This window comes from Chrysoperla carnea, chromosome 5 (genome assembly GCF_905475395.1).
Source record: "Chrysoperla carnea chromosome 5, inChrCarn1.1, whole genome shotgun sequence".
Classification (NCBI taxonomy): Eukaryota; Metazoa; Arthropoda; class Insecta; order Neuroptera; family Chrysopidae; genus Chrysoperla; species Chrysoperla carnea.
This window is the reverse complement of record NC_058341.1, coordinates 31,695,279-31,718,012: the sequence shown is the minus strand read 5'-3', so window position 1 is coordinate 31,718,012 and position 22,734 is coordinate 31,695,279. Positions and strand designations below refer to the sequence as shown.

The following is a 22,734-nucleotide window of genomic DNA, read 5'->3' as shown; positions in this document are numbered from 1 at the left end:
GTGAATTATGTGAGAAAAAAAAAATTATGATAAAATAATGGCAGTAAAAAATTAATTTATTAAAGTTCTTCACATTTATTTTTTATTTCAATGGTGGAGTTTGTTTTAAATTTTATCACATATTGAAGGATTTTGTTGAAGGTAATATCAGAGTTGGGTGTCTAGGATTCCCGCGATTTATCAGGCTGCGGTATATCGTCACCGACCGTATATGTAGTCCGGATCCTTTTCAACATTGGACCCTGTACCTAAGGCCCTATGGTTGGCCATGAGATCCCCAAATTGCAATAGAGGATCCGCACCAATCATGTTCAGGGCCCTCAACAGGGTAAAGATGTCCTTGTATGTCAGTATATGAATCAGAATCATGGAAGGTCACATTCTAGATAGCCAAGAAATACTACTAGAATTCCCAAAATTGCAAACATGTATTTTGCTTAACGAAGATTTTTGCTTATGAAACGAGCAGCTTTATTAAAATACAAAATAATATTCGATCATGACGCTAGCACGTTTCATTCAATAATCCTGCGTTACTGCGTTAAAGCGTCGTCTGAAATATTCTGATACTAAAACATCTCAAGATAAGTTCGAATCGAATTCGAATGATTTTACATTAAGATATAAAAAAAATACAACTATTATGTAATTGTTGTAAAACCAAATTGCTTTTTTCTTCTCATTCTTCCACCATATTTACTTTTACATTATATGGTCGTATAATCTATGCGTGAATCAAGGGGAAAATAATTTTTTACTTTTAAGTACACTAAAAACTTGTACCTTTACCTAAAAAGAATTTTGTACTTAAATTATAATTTATTTAGCATAGAGTACTTCAAATCTTTTTCAGAGGTAGCGTTGTAAAATTTTTTACTAATTTAGGAACAATTAATTTGAACGAGCAGAATCGGACCAGCTCATGAACTGGTTTTGTCATCAAAAACTATCTCTAAACATATTGTCATACGATTGTATTAAAAATTTTTTGTTTTTTGGTGGAATTAAAAATTTTGGTGTATTCATTAAATGAATACCCAGGTGTATTAATAATGGAGAAATTAATAAAATTAGATATAAAAAAATAATCATTTTATCATTAAACAAATTAAAAAAAAAAAAAAAAACAGGTCGTCATTTAACAACTATCACTTAAACTATTATTTTTTATATCTGTATTAGTTTAAGTTTTATTTTATATAAAATAAAAATAATTAACAGAAAGTTTTACTTGATTGATTATCGTTTGTACATTCTAAACAAAATTATACACCAGCATTCGTTTTATATTATATTATTATGTTAGTGGATAGGATACTTAAACAAAATCCCTATATAGTGTAAATGTGAAAGTAAGGATGTTTGTTTGTTTGTTACGGTTACACGCTAAAACTAGCGAATGGTTTTTATTGAAACTGTACAGTAATATAGCTCATAAATCAGAATAACACATGAGCTATAATTTATAAAGATATATTAGAAAAAAAATAAAATTTAATATGACATTTACTATTTAAAATTTTTACAAAAATCTTTAATTTATGGTTAAAATGATGATTATAGATGGAGCAGATATATAATCATCATTTAGAACCATAAATTAAAGAACTCAAATTAATTTACATAATACGAAGAGAAGAAATAAAAATTTTACTTGTCTGGGGTTCGAAGTCAAGACCTTTGTAATACGAATCGGACTCGCTATACACTCTGCCACATAGCCCGATGTATATATTTAAAATTTAAACAGTGATTATCGGTAGTAAAATTAGATTAACCTAATGAATATTTAAATTTAAGTTGTCTCAATAATAAATGCGTATTCGAATTAATTTAATTGATTTGCATAATTCATATTAATAAATTCATAGAAAAAAAATTAAAGTTTATACTTAACCGGGATTTGAGTGAGATTCTTTTCAACTACTAGCCGGAACCGATACACACTAAGCCATTCGGATACAGTTTACTATTAACTATTTATTTATTATGAATTTTTGGGTTCTATTATAAAATGTTCTATTACAAATATCAATAATCCTAATATCCACAAAACAATTTACACTGAATATTGAAGTTAAAAAAATCAATGTTATTAGAAATCAAATCCAAGAAAATTTAATACCCGTCACAAATTAAACACAATATGCTGATTGCTACAGGTGTTTTTTGTTCTTTTGTAAATATATATATTCAAGGCCTCTGTTTCTAAATACATATATTTTTTGAGTAAATTAACACTAAAATTTTGCGTGTTTCAAAAATAATTAACAATAATTGTAAAGTTATTCTAATATTTTAAACGATTGATATTTTTAAGAAATTATTTTGTCTATGATAATAATTTTACTGTTTTATTTTAATTTCTATATTAGCTTTATTTACACGATTATACATTCCAACTAAGTACAATTTTATTTTCCATCAATAAAACGCACAACTCACTAAAATCAATCTCTTTCATAGAAGTAATGTTTTTGTTTATTTAACTTCAATTATTTTGTATCAGTGAATCAGGACTCGAACCCGGACTTCTTGGATTCATGTCAAGCGCAAAATATTTAGTTGTACTTGTTCCAATCATAAAGAAATTGTTTGAAAGTATTTTTACTTTATTTCAATATGAAACGGCCAACTTCGGGATGAATTAATTTAATTTTTTTTCTAATGTATTATGTATGTGTTTTATAATATTTCATTGATATTTTAAGCATGTAACCAGAAGGAATCTCTCACCTTTCTCACGAATTTATAATAAATAAATATGAAAATACTTCCTGCTTTATATCATAACTTCCTATATTTAAATTACTCACTTTTTTATTTATCCATTCAAAGAATCTATAACGAGGACAAACACAAAATTTTTATACCATGTATATATTAAATATACATAGTATATTAAGTTTAGTCCCAAGTTTGTAACGCTTATGAATATTGATGCTACGAAAAAAATTTTGGTATAGGTGTTCATAGAATCAACTAATTAATCCATTTCCGGTTGTCTGTCTGTCATCACGATTACACAAAAAGTAAAAAAAATATCAAGCTGAAATTTTTATAGCGTGTTGAGGACGTAAAAAGTGAGGTTCGTAAATAAGCAACATAGGTCAATTGGGTCGTAGGACTCATCTTGTAAACCGTTAGGGATAGAACAAAAGTTTAAATCTAAAAAATATTCCTTATAAAAAAAATAAACAATGTTTGTATGAAATATTTTTTCGTAAACATCACTGTTTACCCGTGAATGCGGAAATTGTATAGTATGTATTATATGGGTATATCAGTTATATATGTGTGACATATATGTATGTGTAATGTGACAGAGTAATCAACACTGTCTATACATGGTATTTCAACAATTAACTGAGCCAATTGTTTGTTTTCACTTGTTTATTTTATTTTATATAATACTCTACATATTAGAAAATACTCACCCACTGCGCTAATTTCAACATTAAAAACAAAGACTACCACGTTATGGCCTTCATTCCCCTTTCTTTCACTTATACTTCCTTTTGTTCTCAAGTTCATGGATATTCAGTTGTTGGTGCAGAACCCACTTTTTCTCAAATAAAAATATAAAATATTCCTAAATTATTATATATTCCTTAATAAGAATGTTCCATAAGACACATCTATACCAAAATAATCCATACTTGAATAAAAAATTAAAAAATGACGGATTTTCATACAAACTTTCATCCCCTTTTCCACCACTTTAACACAATTTAGTTTCCAAACATCCTTCCTTGGTGGTCAACTACAGTGTAAAAGAAATCATGCTAGATTGACTAATCTAAAGATTCAGTGTTTAACCACTCTTAAACTCCATATCAATTGCATTATTTTTATTTTCTTGAAAGTGCATTAATTTTTCAATTCTTATAGTTAACTACTGTTGTAAGAGAACAAAACAATTTATTATTAGAAAACACCAAATTTCCAGTTGATTAATTATAAACAATTATAACAACTATAGGATATAGTGACGCATGGGAAAACGAGTTAGTCATGGTGTATTTAGTTTTGTAAACATGAAATTTATTGAAAAATCCAATCAATTATTTTAAAATGTATCCAACTTTAGATTAAAATAGTATAGTAACACAAGTCGAGGTTTGTGTTAAATCGAAATCTAGGATAATTTTGATAAAACGTATGAATAGGATAGCCCTCGGGTCGACACTACACAAAAATTTCTCTTCTCGAATTCCAAAAATCGATTACCAATATCTTAAATACGTCAATTATCTCGGTAAATATTGATTTTTCATTTTACGACTAAATTTATAAAATTAAATCAGATTATATCAATTGAACAGGGTGATATATTATTCTTATTGAACAGGGTGATTCATTTTAATCGTGTCGGGATTTTTTTTGAGTGCCAGTGCTTACATTATTTTTAAACAATAGTTTTTGAGTTATCGTGTCAACGGACAGACGGGCGGAAAACCGGAAATGGATTATTTAGGTGATTTTCATCTATACCAAAATTTAATTTTTATCATCAATATTTCTAAACGTGACAAACTTGGGACAAAAATTAGTATTTCTTGATATATATTTCATATATACAGGCTATAAAAATGGCACTATTAAAAAAGATCACCCTGTATACGAAAAAGTTTTAAATAAATTACAATTAAAGAGAAGCTTGAGAAACAACGGAAAAATTATCTAAGCAACTTGTTATTAAACCGGAGAGAAAATTTCTAGAAAATGAATCATTAGTACAGATCCTTACAACAGATGGTATAATCAATATTTTTATTGCTTTATTAAAATTAAATAGTAACGAGTGCAACAAAATAATTAAAGTAGTAACGAGCGCAAAAGAATATAACTAATAAGACACATGAGACTTTAACCTTTCATTATCAAGTGATCATATTAAATTAACGTATAGTTTTACTAAGTGGTATATCACTGTACTCACTGTACTCTGTGTTTTAAATATTAAAAAATTTATATGTTTTAATAAGTGTGTGTATATCATAGTTAATGACGTAATTTAAATAATGTTTTAATTATTTATATTTTATAATTATGTAGGTGTGAGACTTATTGTTTGCGTATTAATTTTTTATATACATTTTAAAATTTAAGCAATACAAGTAGTTTAATTGAAAACTTACTTATTTTATGAAATTGAGATATGATATTATAAATAATCTAAAATAAATAATTAAAAACATAAAAATCCGATTACGTTAAATGGTCTCTGAAAAGAAAGAAACAAGTCCAGAAGTATACATAGCGACTTTAACAGTCACAGTCCATTATTATCTTGACAGACTAAAATTTTCCCAAGAATTAGCCCCGTCTCTTAAAGTCGCTATGTATACTACTGGACTTGTTTCTTTCGTTTCAGATTTTATTTAAGGCAGTCGGGTTTTTGAATTTGTTAATTATTTATTTTATCTTAGAATTTTTAGTGTCTCGGCACTAAACAACCCTCTTATTATACTATTTTTAAATTTTTTAAACTAATTTAATATTCTTAATTAAATATAAACATATAACTTATATAGATATATTTTTGAAATATCTTATTTTGATACCCCACTCGGAGTTGATTATTTCGAGTAAAAAATCGTCGAGCCGTTTAGAAGATAAGAGGTAATAAAGAAATTTACAAACGCTCGAAAAACATAACCACTCCTTGAAAATCGGGTAAAAATAAATTAAAAAATCCGATTTCGGTGAACAAGTTGTCGGAGGCCTTCTTCCTAATTGTTATTGTATATTTTACACCATGCAGATCTAAAGGCCTCTCGACTATATGGCTAATTATTCACTGGAGTCAGGGTTTTTTAGGTTATTAATTTTTATTTATACATTTTTTTAATGTTATTGATTTTTATTTTGTAATTTTTGGGGCAAGAATTTACAAATTTGAGATCTAAGACCTTTTCACGACAAAAAGAGTGATCTATCTTTTAATACCGAATACTATAAACTTGAATCTTTCATTTTTTGTGATATCGAGTTGATTTGGCAACCTAATTCTAAAAAATTGAAATTTCCAAATACCCAGCATGGGTCCGCCCACATGTAGCTGGTAAAACCTCCACATTTTACTGGTAAAACCATTTAATTTGATATACATTTCAATAAGACTATAATGAAAGACGTCTTTTTAATTACTTTTGTGCATCTAGATTTTTCTCTACTTGATAATATCGATATAGAATTCAGTTTATATATTTGTTTATTAACCACAAGTTCAAATCGTAAATGTTTCTTATCAATTACAGTTGATAAATTTGTTTATAACAAATTTTTGTTAAAATTTACTTAGTCTTTGTATTAAATAAATAACAAGAGTTTACAAATTAACATCATTTTTGTCACAGTATATTTTTACAATTATAGAGCATTCAAACTCATTCATGATTTAATTCTGTTAAGAAACCCTGATCGTATTAAGCACACTTTAGATTGGCTAATTTTTATATCTATTATAAACAATAATACTGCGTTACTGCTCTATCATTAAAAAACAATTATTATTGTATTTTATTCAAAATATTTTTGAATTGTTGTATCTGTTTGTTGTAATATCATTTTTTTATACACGAACATTGTGTTTAAGAAAGCGTCTCCGATCTATAAATATAGTCCTGTCATTTTAGCATTACAAATGGAAATTTTTTTATACTTCGAATTTGTATTCCCTTTTTGCATCCAGATTTCTAACTGTATGTATAACTATTTTTATACATAACCATTTACAGAAGCTTGCTGTTTTGGCCATCGGAGGGTGAATAATTTAGGAGGGAGGATTATGTATATCGGAATTCTAACTTCATAATCGTGATCAGTAACTCCAAAAATCGGATTCCAATAAATGGCCAATATTAATGGCCAAACTTACTAGCGGTACCAAGTTAGATGTTAGATTTTGATCGCCTTCCATAAAATTTAAAAAAATTGGCCCAATAGGTTGAGGTACAGAAAATTTCTCATTTTATAGGTTAATTTTTTACTGTAATCGGATATAATTTTGAATAATTTCATATTTTATAAACTAGGTCAATATATGGAATTTTTATTATGTTAAAATATTAAATGAAGGTTAAATTTAATGAGATTTTCATAAAATTACATATACTATTTAATTTATTCTATTAAAAACAAAAAATTTGTATAATAATAATAGGTACAACTAATTGATTTTAATTATATTTTAATTTTTATCCTGGTTTATATGTTTAATTAAATTCAATTGCAATATTTACGTTTAATTAGTTCGTAATCATATTTTTTTATTTCCATAAAACATAAAAAAAAACAACGATAAAAAATTAAAATAATAATAATTATTATTAACTAGCTCCACCCGTACGGAATTCCGCTTCCGTAGTTACCGTAACTCGTAGCTACCCTATACTCGTGCCTAAAAACAACAAACATCAAATTTCGTAGAAAAGTGATGAAAAATCAATTCTGAAAGTTAAATTAATTAAAAATAATATCAGGAGATGAACTTAAATTAATATTAGGAGCACATATGTTAAAAATAGTAATTATATGTCTAACATGTTTGCCTAATAAACTTATTTTTTAAATTTATGATATTTTTTCGTTCAAATTATTTGCCTAGCGTGTTTTTTCCTTAGCGGTACATTTTTAGACCGTGGGTATATTTTTCTTCAAACCCAGACATAATAAGCTTGAAAATGAGGAGTGAATCATGGAATTTGATAAAGGAATAAGGGAGATAAGGGTAGAACAGAAAAAAACTTGCTAGAGTAATAATATACAATGTGTGTTTGTACCATATAGATATATGAATATCTCTTGTATGACAGAATGCATGCGTTAAGCAATGTATCTAAGTGAGAGGTATTATATACATGTTTATATCAATTAATAATATTTGTATTCAACAAAACTCCCACTCTCTGCATGCACACAACAGAAGATCTTATCGTATATATACTCTTACAATGCTCAACACATGTATATAATACCTCTCACTTAGATGCATTGCTTAACGCATGTATTCTGTCATACTAGTGATATTTATATATCTAGATGGTGCAAACACACATTGTATAGGATTAGATGGCAATAATAATAGCGTATAAATAAGACTTACCGAATATATCAAAATAAGACTTCATTATCTCCATAAATCGGACTTCTATGTACAGAATAGTCAAGGTAATTTAAACGTCGACAACTCGAACCTTGATAAGCACTTTTGCTTGTTATATTTTTTTAAATATAAATTGCAGTCAGTATTAGAATATTTTTATTTATAATACCTGCTAATTATAGCTCGTAAAGTAATATTTTTTTATTATCTTTTAGCATGTTTTGTTTAAGTAATCGTAAAAAAACGACAAGTTTATTATTATATTCAACCAAATTCTAAAAAATAAGTTGATGTGTTTGTATTCGTGGAGGGGGGGGGGTGTTAATTAAGTGTATTAGGATAATTTTAAAGCTTATCGTGCTGATTAATGACGAAAAATAGTGGGTACTATCTCTTCGCGACATTCGATGATGTACATATAACTAGATGAAAGAGCCTAAATTTTACACCTGCCAAAGATCGGGTAGTAATTCATATAGACGACGTCGATTTCAGTGCGCACCAACCTCCTGGTGCGCTCCTGGATCTTTTTTATCATCATATTTGCAATCAGAGACCTAAAAAACTCCCAGTAACAAAATTCATATTTGTATATTCACTTTTTACATATAATAATTCGAGGATAATGATTGGATAATTAATGAGAAATATTTATAAAATTGGTCGTTTTGAAAATGGATAATGATATCGGCAAATTGTTCACTCTACATTTTTTTTAGGAAAAAAATTGTCCAACAATTTTCGTTTGAAAAATGAAATAATTTCAAGATATTGTTAATTAGCATATAAATATATATATTTGGGCGTTTTTCCCAATTTTCGGAAAAAATACTGAAGATATCAAAATTTTTGATTCTATACCCTTTTTAGGGAAAATTTGTAAGTACAAATTGTGATCACTCAAATGAAATGAACTCAAGCAATTTATAATTTTCTTAAGTCGATCACACACGTGTATTTGTCACTGATAAGTACTTTTTAAACAACTGAATTATCAGGTGTATTAAGTCGGTATTTCGGTATATTATTAAAAAATGTTTTTTGACATAATTTATCACATTTTTCTCATTATTTTCAAATAAATTATATTAAAACTGATAAGATGATTTACCTTGAATTAAAAAACGATAATCTTTCAATATGTGTTTGTACAGATTGTATTGGCTAAAAAATTTTATTTATTTATAACAAAATAAACTTTTAACATAATAATTTGTAAATATTATAGTGATTGAATTGTGCTTTGTGCTATGTGCAAATAAAAAAAAGAATTAACAGTTTAAAAACCAAAACATTGAATAAATTTATTAATTTTTAAGAAATTTTATTGATTTTTATTGAAAATTAATAATAATTTACTTATAAAAATGGCGGATGATATGGCCCCGCTTTTAGACAATAATGATAATAACTATTTTTGGTAAGTGATTTAATTTCAGTTTTTTAAATAAAAAGCATGTGCTTTGCATGGTTTATGGGTTGGATTTATAGATATTTATTTACTGCGTGCAAAACCGAATACAGCGGCCACTAGTAGAAATATTTATAACTTTCATTATCGTTTATATATTTTATTAATTTGAGTTTTCACACAATGTTTGTATCATTAATGTTAAAGAATTGCCTGTAGTTTTTAATAGTATTATTTATTTTTAGATATAGGCAATTTTATTACATAAATGATGACATTGTGCGAAAGCTCAAATTAATAGTATAATGAGACGATATAATATTTATATACTGCATGCAACGAATTATAACATTCATTTTATATTAGGATTTAATGAAACTTGGTTAGCGAAATAATCGAAAGTAAGTGAATATTCTCAGGAATGAGGAAAGCATTGGTTTTCTAGAAAATATACGATTTAATAAACCGCTCATTGATACAAGTAACAGATTATAAAAATTTGGATTTTTGGAAACGGCTCATAACGATTTAGATGAGATTTTGTATTTATATAATTCTTATTCTTTGTATTCCAAATTCTCACTCCATTGATCAAAATTTGACTATCCGAGCAAAGCCCGATTGCCCAAGTTCTATATTTTTATTATAAAACTAATTAGGATCACCTTAACTTTAGGGCTAAATGGGCTAATATTCTCTGTGCTCCTTTTTTTCCTCAGACCTGTTTGTATACCAGCTTGGATTTTGATGAATGTTTGACGACAATGAGCATCATTTGTATCGGGGAAAGAAGCTTTGGTACCAAAAAAAAAAAATAGAATTATTGTTCGTAACCTATGGGTGTTAAATATCTTAAATATATATATAATACTTTTTTCTCGAGTGATATATCTTACAATAACACTTTATATTATCTTCAGGAGAAGAAAAATGTTCCATCTTGCACCTATTTTATGCGGTGCATGGGATTTGATCGTTATTATAGTTGACTTGAGAATTAAAACAACTTAACTTTTCTTGTATAAAATTCCAATATTTTTTCTTGGCCTAAAATTCTACAAAATACTTCAAATGTTGGATGTTGAACTTTGAAAATGATAGGAATTTTCGCAATAAATATGCATAAATTAATAATTAATAAATTATACAAACAAAATTAAAATATTTATTAGTAAGCTATATTTTTAACTCACAGAAAGAACATTCTTGATTTAAATTTTGATCTTAAATTTAATATATTTTATTTACAAGTTGACTATGATTTATATATAATAATTCATTATTATGCATTTTATTATAGCTAATTAGTAAATTTAATTAATAAACTTGAAAGTTTTGCGCGAATTTTTATAAGACAATTGAATTCCTCACAATTCGCTAAAATTTTACAAAGTACACTGATATACATTTGTGGGGCAGAGAAATTGAAAATGCTGTGAACAAAAACCATTAATTTTTCCAGATAATTGTTTTACCATTTAAAAATAAATAAAAAAAAATTTATTAAAGTTAAATAAAATTGTTTAAATAAAATCATAATGTCATGTAGTAATTGAAGTCAAAAGTAAAACGATTTGTTTACTAAAATATAAGATCTGCGTTAGCTAAGCGAATTTCCTCAGAGATTGAAAAAAAAAAACGCAATTTTCGTAAAATCGAATATTGCATTTTTAATTTTTCAAGAATTTTTATTTCGAAAAATAAGCGTCCAGAGACATAATCGCTAGAGTACTTTTTTGCTTAAAACTGATAAAAAATACAATATTTTTTATTTTGAAAGAAATCAAAATTTTGCACTTTGTGCAACCTCTCACCCTTTTTTATCCGTCAATTTTTCTCATTAACGAACCTGACCTTTCAAATAACAAAACCCTTCTTGATACCAAATTTTATTCAAGTCGGACTTAAATTGCGACGGCTAGAGCGAGGGTACAGACACATAAAGGTATAGATATACATACTTATATATATAAATGGTAACGATGGTCATTTTTGACGTCAATTAAGTAGGATCGATGAACATTTGAAGAAATTTTTCAAAATTCTATCATCAGTACAAAAGCAATAGTTCCATTTTCTTCGGCAATTCGCGAAAATGTATAATAAAATTGCGTTGTAAAGCGTAATAAATTTTATATAATTGTAATTTTTTTGCTATTGAATTTTTTCAAAACAAATGTATTTAAATGGCGCAGCGGCCGTAAATTGTACACACTAATAAAAATTATCAATTGTTTAGGGTAATACAGTACTAAATAATATTATTTTATATAATTCAACAATAAATTTCATTTATTATATTACATAATAATGTCCGATTTTTATTCATACATCGCTCGGGATTCGTACCAAGAGAAAAAGGTCGCCGAAGAAGGTAGAGTGAGGCAGCTACCTCCATCCTAAAGATTCGAAAAAATTTAACCAAATGCCAATCATTTATCGTCCGATTTAGAAGTTTTTAAAACTAAACTATTTTTCATTATAATATGTTCAAAATTTTTAGTTAAGTATGTCGTAAAATTATCAAAATTATTATATTTCTGATCATAAAAATGTAGAATCTATATTTGGTTTAATAATTATTTATCAGTGCAATAAATATTTTATTCAAGATCAAGGACGGCATCTTTTTAAGACTAAAAAAAAGGTGAAACGCTAAAATGATAAATTAATATCGATACTGGTTCTATAATCTTACAGATTTTCTTGAATTATCAATTTTATAATTTGAAAATGATAAATTTCCTTATTGTCTGACTTACTGTATAAAAAATATTACAACAACATTACAGTCAGCTTGACAAATCTCGGCTTACCACTCATTAACGGGCAAGTCCTGCTACATGTTGGTATTAATGTCTACCAATGTGTAGAGGCCCTTATGTGGAAATAGTCTCTAGGAGATCAGGATTACTTTGCTTAAGTTTAAATCAAAAAAATTCGTTATAAAAATCGGAATAACTCCAGTAAAAGTTTATAAAAACTTACTTGATTACCAGTTATGGAGTAGAGTGAGCTTTTCATTGAACTTGGAAACCTAGGTCAAGTTTAATGTCTGTGTAAGATGTACGCCTACACACCTAAAATTTTTCGCTTGAAGCATTTTTATCGATAAAAGTTATTTTTCGAGTTTCAAACAAATGTTAATTTAAAAAAGCACCCTGTATATTCCAAAATGAAAGTATCACACAAAATTTATATCAATAATTGTGGTATATAATTTCCGATTTTATATTCTCTTTAATCAATAAGAGATAGCTGTAGAAAAATATGTAGACATTTTTGACTTCAATAATATCATGATTTCATATTCCTGCAAATAATTTTATCATGGTTCAAATAAAATTTAACAAAAATAAGTTAATTGTAAGTGTAAGAATGTGCAGTTCTAAGTGATATTTCATTTTTAATAATAGCAAATTTCTGTGAAAATAAATTGTAAAAACCGTGCAAAACTGTACAAATAGTATGAAAAATATATTTGAATTAAAGGTAAAAATCAAAATATTAAGCTATTTTTTTTACCAAAGTGGAAGCAGTACGGCCATCAAACAATTTATTAATTCTTATTAATATAACAAAAACTTTGCAACCCTGATTACGATAAACCATCGTATTAGATAAATCACGAGGGAAGTGATAAAAGTTCTCACAGCAACAATGGTCGTAGTTACAGAAGTTAAATTAAAATTGATTAAAAAACGAAGAAGTTATAACAATTTAAAGATATTGCCCGCTTCTTTTTGCAAAACAGAGTTTTATATATAACCTATGGTGACCCTTCTAGATTTTGAAAACGACTGCAAATATAAAACGCTATCAGAAAAATTTCTTTTGCAATATTTGTTTTATGAAAAATTATATTTTGGAACTTGCTGAAAAAAACCCCTCCAAATGCTGACATAACGACCAAGGTTTTACAAGAACTTTTGCAAGCCTTTCTTACTAGTCAAAGTTTAATAGAGACTGCATTAAAGTCTGTTTATAATAGACACACTATAACCGACATTTAGCTTCATCTTACTATGGCAATGCTCTTAAATTTATATTGATAAATTTATATGAAAGCGTTATTCTTTATGAAGTAACAAACAATGACTGTTTCCCGAAGAGATAATGAAAAAGTAATATCCTCAGCAGACTCGAATTTAATAAATTTATGGAAAAATGTTTTTAACTTTATAAAGGTTAAAATTTACCAGTCTAATAATATTGGGTCATATTGCATGAATATTATTGGGGCTAAAATGCTTATAATTTGGATTTTAAGGATTACATATTTTAAATTTAATTTTTTATTCGTTTTAAGGGTTTTATTTTACTAACACTCCTTTTTTGGATTAATATTTAGGTACTGCTTAATATTTGATATTTAGATAATTGCCAAAGAATATAAGATAGAAGAGAAGGCTCCCATTACTGGCAATGTTTAAAAAAAAGAGTATACGAGATTCAACGCCTCCTGCGGTTGGCTCCAGTTATAAACGCTGTTCACCTCCATAATTTTGTTTAAAAAAATTCTGTTAGCAGAGCGTAGGTTCGATCTAAGAACCTCTGGGATATGAAACCAGCATGCTTCCATTTCGCCACTGTTCTAAAAATATAGTAGTATGTACAGGAACCAAACACTGATGGAATTCGTGTCTGTATACGAGACCTTCTCTTCTATCATATATTTTTTGGTATTACTTAATATTTAGGATCCATTTTTGTTAGAGAGATGGAAAAACACGCTTTAAATTAAAAGGATTTTTTGTTTTAAAAAGTTAATACATTTTGTTGGAAATATTTATTCTAAAACCATATAAATTCGAGAAATAAACAGACTATTCAGAGCTACAAACGTTAAAACTACGTACTTCGGATTCGTGCCAAATCCGTTGGACCTTAAAAAAATACTATTCAACAATGTTTGTTTATTCAAGTTTTAAATAAACATTTTATTTAAAAAAATTAAATTTTTTGTTTTTGGTAGATGACTTTGGAGCAAATTTTTCTCTATCGTTAACAGTTTTTTAAGAGCTAGAGCAAAACAAAATAAAAAAATGATTATCCTAAACTTGCTAATAATTTATTTTTGACAACCCGACTCAGCTCAAATCCGAAATGATGTGCAAAGTTTCTGACGCCTGTTTCTTCCAGACATATTTCCCTTATACGGTATAATATTACTGCTTCTATTATTTTACCCTTTCCCTTCTACAAACATTCGCATAGCCTTTAAAAAATTAAATAATAAATATATATTTTACTATTTTGCAGGGAAATTGCTGATGAGATTAAATTTCACACCGAACAAATTCCACCATTAAAAACACCAACGAAGGACAAAATGCCACCGTTATCCACAGAATTAGAACATCAAACAAAACCATTACTTGAAAACAACACATCGAATATATCACAAATATGTGACGTCACAGTTAGTATAGAAGGCATGACGTGCAAATCATGTGTAGAATCAATTGAAGGAATGATATCGAAAAAAGACGGTATAAAAAACATTAAAGTTAGTTTAGCAGATAAAGAAGGATATGTCAAATATGATTCATCGATAACGAATCCGGATGATATTGTGGCCGCTATTGAAGATATGGGTTTTGATGCAACCGTACCAAATTCGGCACAACTTGCACATACAAGTATAACAACGATTAATGTGGAGGGTATGACTTGCCAATCGTGTGTCAAAAATATAGAGTCAGTAGTATCCGAGAAACCAGGTATTACAAATGTCTGTGTGGACTTACAGAAAAAAGAAGCTGTTGTTAATTTTGTTACAAATAAAACATCTGCTATCGAAATTGCGGATGTTATAAATGATATGGGCTTTGATGCTTTTGTGAAATCTGTTAATGGAGTATCAGCAAAAAAAGGTATGATTCCAAAAGTGAAAAGGTATTATCCGTGCTCCTAGTATAGAACCTACAAACTGCAGCCCAACCAGTTTGTACTTCTGCCATAAGTTTCTGTTTTACAATTATACTTCGAGATTCCCAATACTTCAATTTTCCGTGAATTCTTTCATTGATTTTAAAACTATCATCATTAAAGCTGACATCCTAAACATTGCTTGCGTATAAATCTATTGTTCCATTGCATGAATTCCGTTGCATCCAAATTGTTCTTATCCTTGAGTCAAAAGGTATTTTATTTCATTAAAATTATTATTTTATTTATTGCAGATAGAATCAAAACAGTATCTGATATAGTCCAAAACAATACTTCTGAAATCAATTCAGGAGAAGCTTGCGGTGACGAAAACAAAGCATTACAGACATGTTACCTACATATTAAGGGGATGACATGTGGATCTTGTGTCGCTGCCATAGAAAAACATTGTAGCAAAATATATGGTAAGTAAAAGCATAGTGAAATCTCTCAAGCAAAAAACAACACTATTTTTCTGATCGACCTTACTCAGAACGCATTTTGTTCAGCAAACGGGCCATTTTAGTGCAAACAAGCTTTTTTTTTCAAATTTCATTGTTTTTTCAAATCACCGACAATTAATTTCTTCACACGATAATTAGTAGTCCGCGGGGCGACAACCATTTTTAAATCATCATTTCATACATGAAATTTCGTGAGTGGTTTCCTTTTGGCGAATCTATCAAACTTTTTCTTTACGATTTTTTTCGAACGTACTTTGTTTTCAAAAGAGTATGATAACATCATATTTAAGCTATCGGTCTGAAAAAACACAGGGAATGTATGTATTGAAAAACAAAAATACTTAGCATGTTCGAGCTGGTAGAAAAACTCACCTGTGCAGTATTTATGTCAAACAAAATATTTTATTATTTAAAAATTATTAATGTTATTAAGTGGTCATAGTGGACGACAAATTCGTCGCTGTGTGTTTTCAGACCGATAGCTTAAATATGACGTTATCAAGCTCATTTAAAAACGCAGAAATTTCGACAAAAGTCGTAGAGTGAAAGTTTGGTAAATTCGTGAAAAGAAAGCCACTCGCGAAGTTTCCAAGTATGTATTAATCATTTAACGAAAAGGGTGCTGTCCTGCGAACTATAGGACAAAATCAATTTCAACCTCCCATAAGAAAGAACCTTGTAATAGGCGCATAATCAAGATGTTTTCCAGAAGAATTAAAATCTATTTCTCACTGAGCTTTCTTAAAAAGCATAACAATTTTAAAACTCATCGCTTAAGCGTTTTTTGTTTTATACGTCAGGGGTTTTTAAATTTTTTTTCAATGGCATTGCAATTAAAACATTCATTTATTTTTCAGGTGTTCATAATGTTTTGGTTGCATTATTAGCAGCAAAAGCAGAAGTTAAATATGATCCATCCTTAATACAATCTCATGAAATAGCAGCATCTATATCTGATCTAGGTTTCGAAACATCCGTTATAGATTCAGGATCTGGAGATGGTGAAGTGGAATTAATTGTAAGTAATGTTCAAAATTTTTTATTTGTATGCACAAAAATTTGATTTAAAAATGCAAATTTCTTTTAGATAAATGGAATGACGTGTGCATCATGTGTAAATAAAATTGAGCGTGCGGTATCTAAAATTGTTGGTGTTAAATCAGCGGCTGTGGCTTTAACAACAAAACGGGGTGTATTCAAATATGACAGTGAAATGACAGGACCGCGTGATATTGCTGATGTTATAAATAATTTGGGTTTTGCTGCATCACCTCTCACAGCTAAAGATAGCGGCCATGCTTATTTAGAACACAGGTAAAATAAATTATTTAATAACAAGTAATTTACAAATTTTTGACATAAATGCAATTACTCGCTTGTGCAGTCGAAATAATCCACGACCAAAAAACATAATAGCAATTTTCTTTTACAATTTGTTTACATTTCTATAAAATATTCTATAAATTAATTTTAACTTATTATTTTGGTATATTTTATAGGGAAGAAATATCTCGATGGCGTAATACATTTTTAGTATCATTAATATTTGGTGCTCCATGTATGATTGCAATGACATACTTCATGATGCGTATGACAATATATCCAGAAGATCATCATACAATGTGCTGTATTTTACCAGGTTTATCATTAGAGAATTTAATAATGTTTATATTTTCAACGCCCGTACAAGTATTAGGTGGCTGGCATTTTTATAAACAAGCATTTAAAGCATTAAAACATCGAACCACAAATATGGATGTCTTAATAACAATGGCTACCTCAATATCATACATTTATTCATTAGCTGTATTAAGTGCTGCAATGATCTTACAATTACATTCTAGCCCACAAACATTCTTTGATACAACACCGATGCTTTTAATATTCATTAGTTTAGGTCGTTGGCTAGAACATATTGCTAAAGTGAGTCAGTTTTTCATTAACTATAATAATATATGCTTTTCATCAAGTATGTTCCAAACAAAGAAAAAGGGCCAAAACCATGTATTTGCTTCCTAAATAAAACACATAAAAATAATGTTAAAGGCCTTGGTATTATTGTCTTGAATAGATAAGTTTTACTATTAGTGGTTGTGAGTGATTTTGGGCTTATCCACAACTGGCGAGAATGAAACGCAGAGTGAGTGCTGTGCGAAAACGATCCTCGGCATTTACCACTCTTTTTTGGTTCCCTAGATCTAAGTCTATGGGTAAATGTAAACATTATTTAATTTATCGGTTTTTTTCAAAGAGTTTGGAACATATTTAATTATTAATATTCGGATAATATTCACTCATAAATAAAAGGATTTTTCTAAGTAGAATTTAACAAAAAAATGTATTATTTTAGGGAAAAACAAGTGAGGCTCTGACCAAATTATTATCTTTAAAAGCAACAGAAGCCGTTCTTGTTGTAATCGGGAAAGATAATGAAATAACATCTGAAAAATTAATAAATGTTGATCTAGTTCAACGTGGTGATTTTTTAAAAGTAGTACCCGGTGCTAAAGTTCCTGTAGATGGTCGTGTAGTTATTGGTTATTCAACATGCGATGAAAGTTTAATCACTGGTGAAAGTATGCCTGTGCCAAAAAAGAAAGGTATAAAAATCAAATTATTTTAATGAAAAAAAGTTTTAAATACAATATTCTTTTCAATTAGGTTCGGTATTAATTGGTGGTTCAATTAATCAAAATGGACTTATTATAATGACTGCAACACATACTGGTGAAAATTCTACACTATGCCAAATTGTCCGATTAGTTGAACAAGCTCAGACAAGTAAAGCGCCAATACAACAATTAGCTGATAAAATTGCAGGATATTTTGTTCCATTAGTTATAATCGCTTCAACATTAACACTTATTGGTTGGATTATTGTTGGATATTGGCGTCATGACTTATTGCCCGTTCATGTAATTAATATTTTTATATAGTTTATTTTTAACGCACAGCTTAAGTTTTGAAGAGTTTCATTACTTCAATCACCCGTTATTTTGCTTCTGAAAAAATTTAGAAGTCGAAAAAACTCTTTATTTTGCTATTCTGTATGTGCTCTAAAATATTTCGTCTTAAAAAGTTTGTTTAAAATTTTCTTCTACAAACTTTTTCTTTTATTACTATTTTACTAAATTGCATGGTACTGTATATTTAAAAATCTAATAATACTAATCTAATAAATATTTTATTTGATCAGACAATGGACGTCGGAGAATTTAATAAAACTGAAATTATACTTCAATATGCATTCCGTTGCGCAATTAGTGTTTTAGCAATTGCTTGTCCATGTGCGTTGGGTTTGGCTACACCCACTGCTGTTATGGTTGGTACTGGCGTTGGCGCACAAAATGGTATTTTAATTAAAGGTGCTGAACCATTGGAAAATGCCCATAAAGTAAAAGCTATTGTATTTGATAAAACTGGAACAATTACAAAAGGCATACCGCAAGTGGCAAGAGTATCACTTTATTCAAATGGTCCTGTATATTCATTGCAAACATTTTTGGCGGTAATTGGCACAGCTGAAGTGAATAGCGAACATCCAATTGCTTCTGGTAATTTAAATTTTATAAGAGTATTAAAAATTATCGTGACCGTGCTAGAAATCCCAATAGACTGTCTTGTGCGATATTTCTCGCTTCTGTCCTCATTATAATTGTATGGAAAGATAAGGATTACTCAAGTAATAGTTAAGAATAATAAATATTTACTATATGATAAAGAATTTACTCTATGATAGCAAAAATTTAATTATTTTGAATAATAAATCAGTAAAAAGTCGAATCAGGCTAACTTAACACCCCTCTTATCTTCTTATCATCTTTACTGATCGCAAAAATTAAACAGCCTTAACAACTTCCATTTTTTTTAAATTTTGTTTTCTTTCAAATAGCAATTGTTAAATGTTCCAAAGAAATATTGGCATCAGATATACAAGGTAAATGTAGTGATTTTCAAACAGTTCCTGGATGTGGTTTAAAATGTACGGTTTCTCATATTGATCCATTATTAATTGCAAGTGAACAATCAGAGCCTTTAAAAAATTTTAAAAATATGACCAGGTAAATATATTAAAAATTTATTTGATAGATTGGGAGACATTGACACAAAATTGCAAATCGTTTGTTACAAGTAATGTGATTATTAATAGGTCAAATTATCTATTAATTGTAAGAAAAGTGTTGGCCACAGGACTGATTATCGGGACGTAATCGGAAGATGATTAAAAGAACTTGTTATTGATATTCGCGAAAATTATTATGCCTTTACTTCGGTGGTTATAAATCAGCGTCGTGACCATCATTTTATTTTCTATAATTAGGTATTTCGATCTTTAAACGATCCCCATACTCGTAAAAATTTTTTCAGTCTCCCAGTCTAGTGTGCCAGTACATATTTTGTACATTTGATTATTTTAATAAAAATATAAACTTTTTAGACCAGGCTCATTTGGAACATTCCATTTAAATGATGTAATGATTGATATTTTACAATTTAAAGAAGACTCCAATGTCAAACATTTACATAATTTATTGAACATTGAGAATGAAGCATCATCAGCCACAAAAGAAAGTTATAATGTAATTATAGGAAACAGAGAATGGATGATTAGAAATGGTTTTACATTACCAACAGAAATGGATAATCGAATGGCAGAAGAAGAACAATTAGGTCGAACTGCTGTTTTATGTGCAGTAGATGGTAAGTAGTTTGAATTTTCTCTTCTGTGACAATTGAGTAAAAATAGCAATAGTAATAAACACTAATTTACTTTAGGTCATCTCATAGCCATTGTCAGTGTGGCTGATATGGTAAAACCAGAAGCACATTTAGCTGTATACACCTTAAAACGTATGGGTCTACAAGTATTCTTATTAACTGGTGATAATCGTTTAACTGCCGCAAGTATTGCACGAGAAGTTGGTATTAGTCGAGTATTTGCTGAAGTATTGCCATCACATAAAGTAGCTTTAATTCAACGATTACAAAAAACTGGAGTAAGAGTTGCTATGGTTGGTGATGGGGTTAATGATAGTCCAGCCTTAGCACAAAGTGACGTTGGTATTGCAATCGCAAATGGTACAGATGTTGCTGTCGAAGCAGCCCATGTTGTACTTATGAGGGTACGTTATTCTATAAAATATTCATTGATTTAATGGGTCTCGGGTCTACTCCAAAAATGTTAAAAGGCCGTTTAACTTGAAGTCGTCTCTGTATCTAGAAGATAATATCCGTGAATGTTGATTAACAATTTTTTTTCTATTTTAGAATGATCTTCTAGATGTAATTGGATGTTTAGACCTATCCAGAAAGACTGTATCAAGAATAAGACTGAATTTTATATTTGCCAGTATGTATAATTTAATAGGTATTCCATTAGCTGCTGGAATATTTAGCTCAATTGGGTTTATGCTACAGGTATGTAATAATACTTTGTTCAATTATTTTATATATTTCATAATTTTATTTTCCATTTTAGCCATGGATGGCTGCAGCCGCAATGGCATTGAGTTCTGTGTCTGTAGTTGGATCTTCTCTATTACTAAAATTGTAAGTTACATTATAATAGAGCAAAAATGCCTCTTTTTAAATTAAAAAAAAAAAAATAATAATTTGCCTATATAAAAATTTATTTGATGTGGCAAAACTTACTACGGTAACAATGTTGACTTTAGATGATTATTCAAAGATTATATCTGTACATGACTATATCAGGATTATATCTGTACATGACCAGCCCCAAAACACCTATACCGAAACTTTCCGGTAATAACAAGTTTCATAACGTACATTAAAACAGAAATCCTACGTGGAGATGCATATAAACGTTCTTTGTTATAATAAATTTTGGCTCAATCATTCTTTATCAAGCTAGGTTATATCTACCATCCTCCTTTGCAAACGTATTTTAAAATAATAAATCTATTTTTAGATACAAAAAACCAACTAGAAGAGACTTAGAAACAACCGAATATAAAGCAGCTGTCTTAGCATCTCAACAAGCACAAGATCTCGATACAATAAGTGTACATAGAGGTATCGATGACGTATCAACAAAACCCATATTTAGATCAACTTCCAGTACTCTCTCCAGGTAAAATTTTTAAATACATTCATCATATGTGAAATAAATAAATTATCCAAAAATAGTTTTAGACGTTTCACAACATGTCGTTTTCCTTTACAATCTCCAGTCCTTTCCAATAATTCCTTACCAAATATCGTCATATAATAGGTAAGAATTCTTTTTTAATGTGATATGATAAATTAATATTTTTAGGCAAATTATTTAATGATAAATCTCTTTTTGGTTTTTTTTTTTATTAAGTTTACTTATTACTAACTGTATAAGACCTATTTTTTATTTGATTTTTTTTATTATAGTCTTTGGTCAGTTGTTAATACTACCAAAAAACAGAAAGCAAACGTTGTTGCTTAAATAAAGCTTTTTAAGTAAGTTGTTAATTTCATTGTTTCGTTTTGCTTTCTATGTGTTTTTTTTTACTTTACTATTTATTGTTTTTAACTTTTAAAATGTTTGCGTTTTATTGGGTCGTATTCATAAAGATCAATTTAAACTAAATACTGCAAAAGGTTTGACTATTGCTATATATAGTAAGGTCTAGAAAAATAATATTTTATTCTAAATTAGAAAATAATAATAATTTCGAATACCTAGATCTATATGTCTAAGTTTTCCTTGAATATACCCCGATTTTTGAAATATCCTGATTACATTTCCTGACTGTTTGTATATATCTCGACTTTTAGATGCAAGCATTCACCTTGGTGATGGGATTTTGGGTTCTGTTAAGAGC

The 22,734-nt window shown here is 28.4% G+C and overlaps 1 protein-coding gene across 4 annotated transcripts in view; it reads left to right on the top strand.

Annotated features, from left to right (window-relative positions):
* Positions 1-22,734, top strand: part of LOC123299784 (copper-transporting ATPase 1) — a 35,133-nt gene that overhangs the window by 9,857 nt on the left and 2,542 nt on the right. Inside the window, exons 3-17 of one of the 4 annotated variants that reach the window (XM_044882137.1) lie at positions 14,784-15,397; positions 15,707-15,877; positions 16,774-16,934; positions 17,004-17,230; positions 17,416-17,839; positions 18,267-18,516; positions 18,578-18,831; positions 19,113-19,470; positions 19,809-19,977; positions 20,355-20,617; positions 20,693-21,039; positions 21,185-21,334; positions 21,396-21,466; positions 21,849-22,010; positions 22,301-22,369. In XM_044882137.1, the coding sequence (XP_044738072.1) occupies positions 14,784-15,397; positions 15,707-15,877; positions 16,774-16,934; positions 17,004-17,230; positions 17,416-17,839; positions 18,267-18,516; positions 18,578-18,831; positions 19,113-19,470; positions 19,809-19,977; positions 20,355-20,617; positions 20,693-21,039; positions 21,185-21,334; positions 21,396-21,466; positions 21,849-22,010; positions 22,301-22,355 (3,676 nt within the window). In that variant the 3' untranslated portion in view covers positions 22,356-22,369. Of the gene's footprint in view, positions 1-9,407; positions 9,531-12,993; positions 13,014-14,783; positions 15,398-15,706; positions 15,878-16,773; positions 16,935-17,003; positions 17,231-17,415; positions 17,840-18,266; positions 18,517-18,577; positions 18,832-19,112; positions 19,471-19,808; positions 19,978-20,354; positions 20,618-20,692; positions 21,040-21,184; positions 21,335-21,395; positions 21,467-21,848; positions 22,011-22,300; positions 22,370-22,734 lie in introns of those variants that run through there. The other 3 variants (XM_044882138.1, XM_044882139.1, XM_044882136.1) reach the window with 3 other exon arrangements.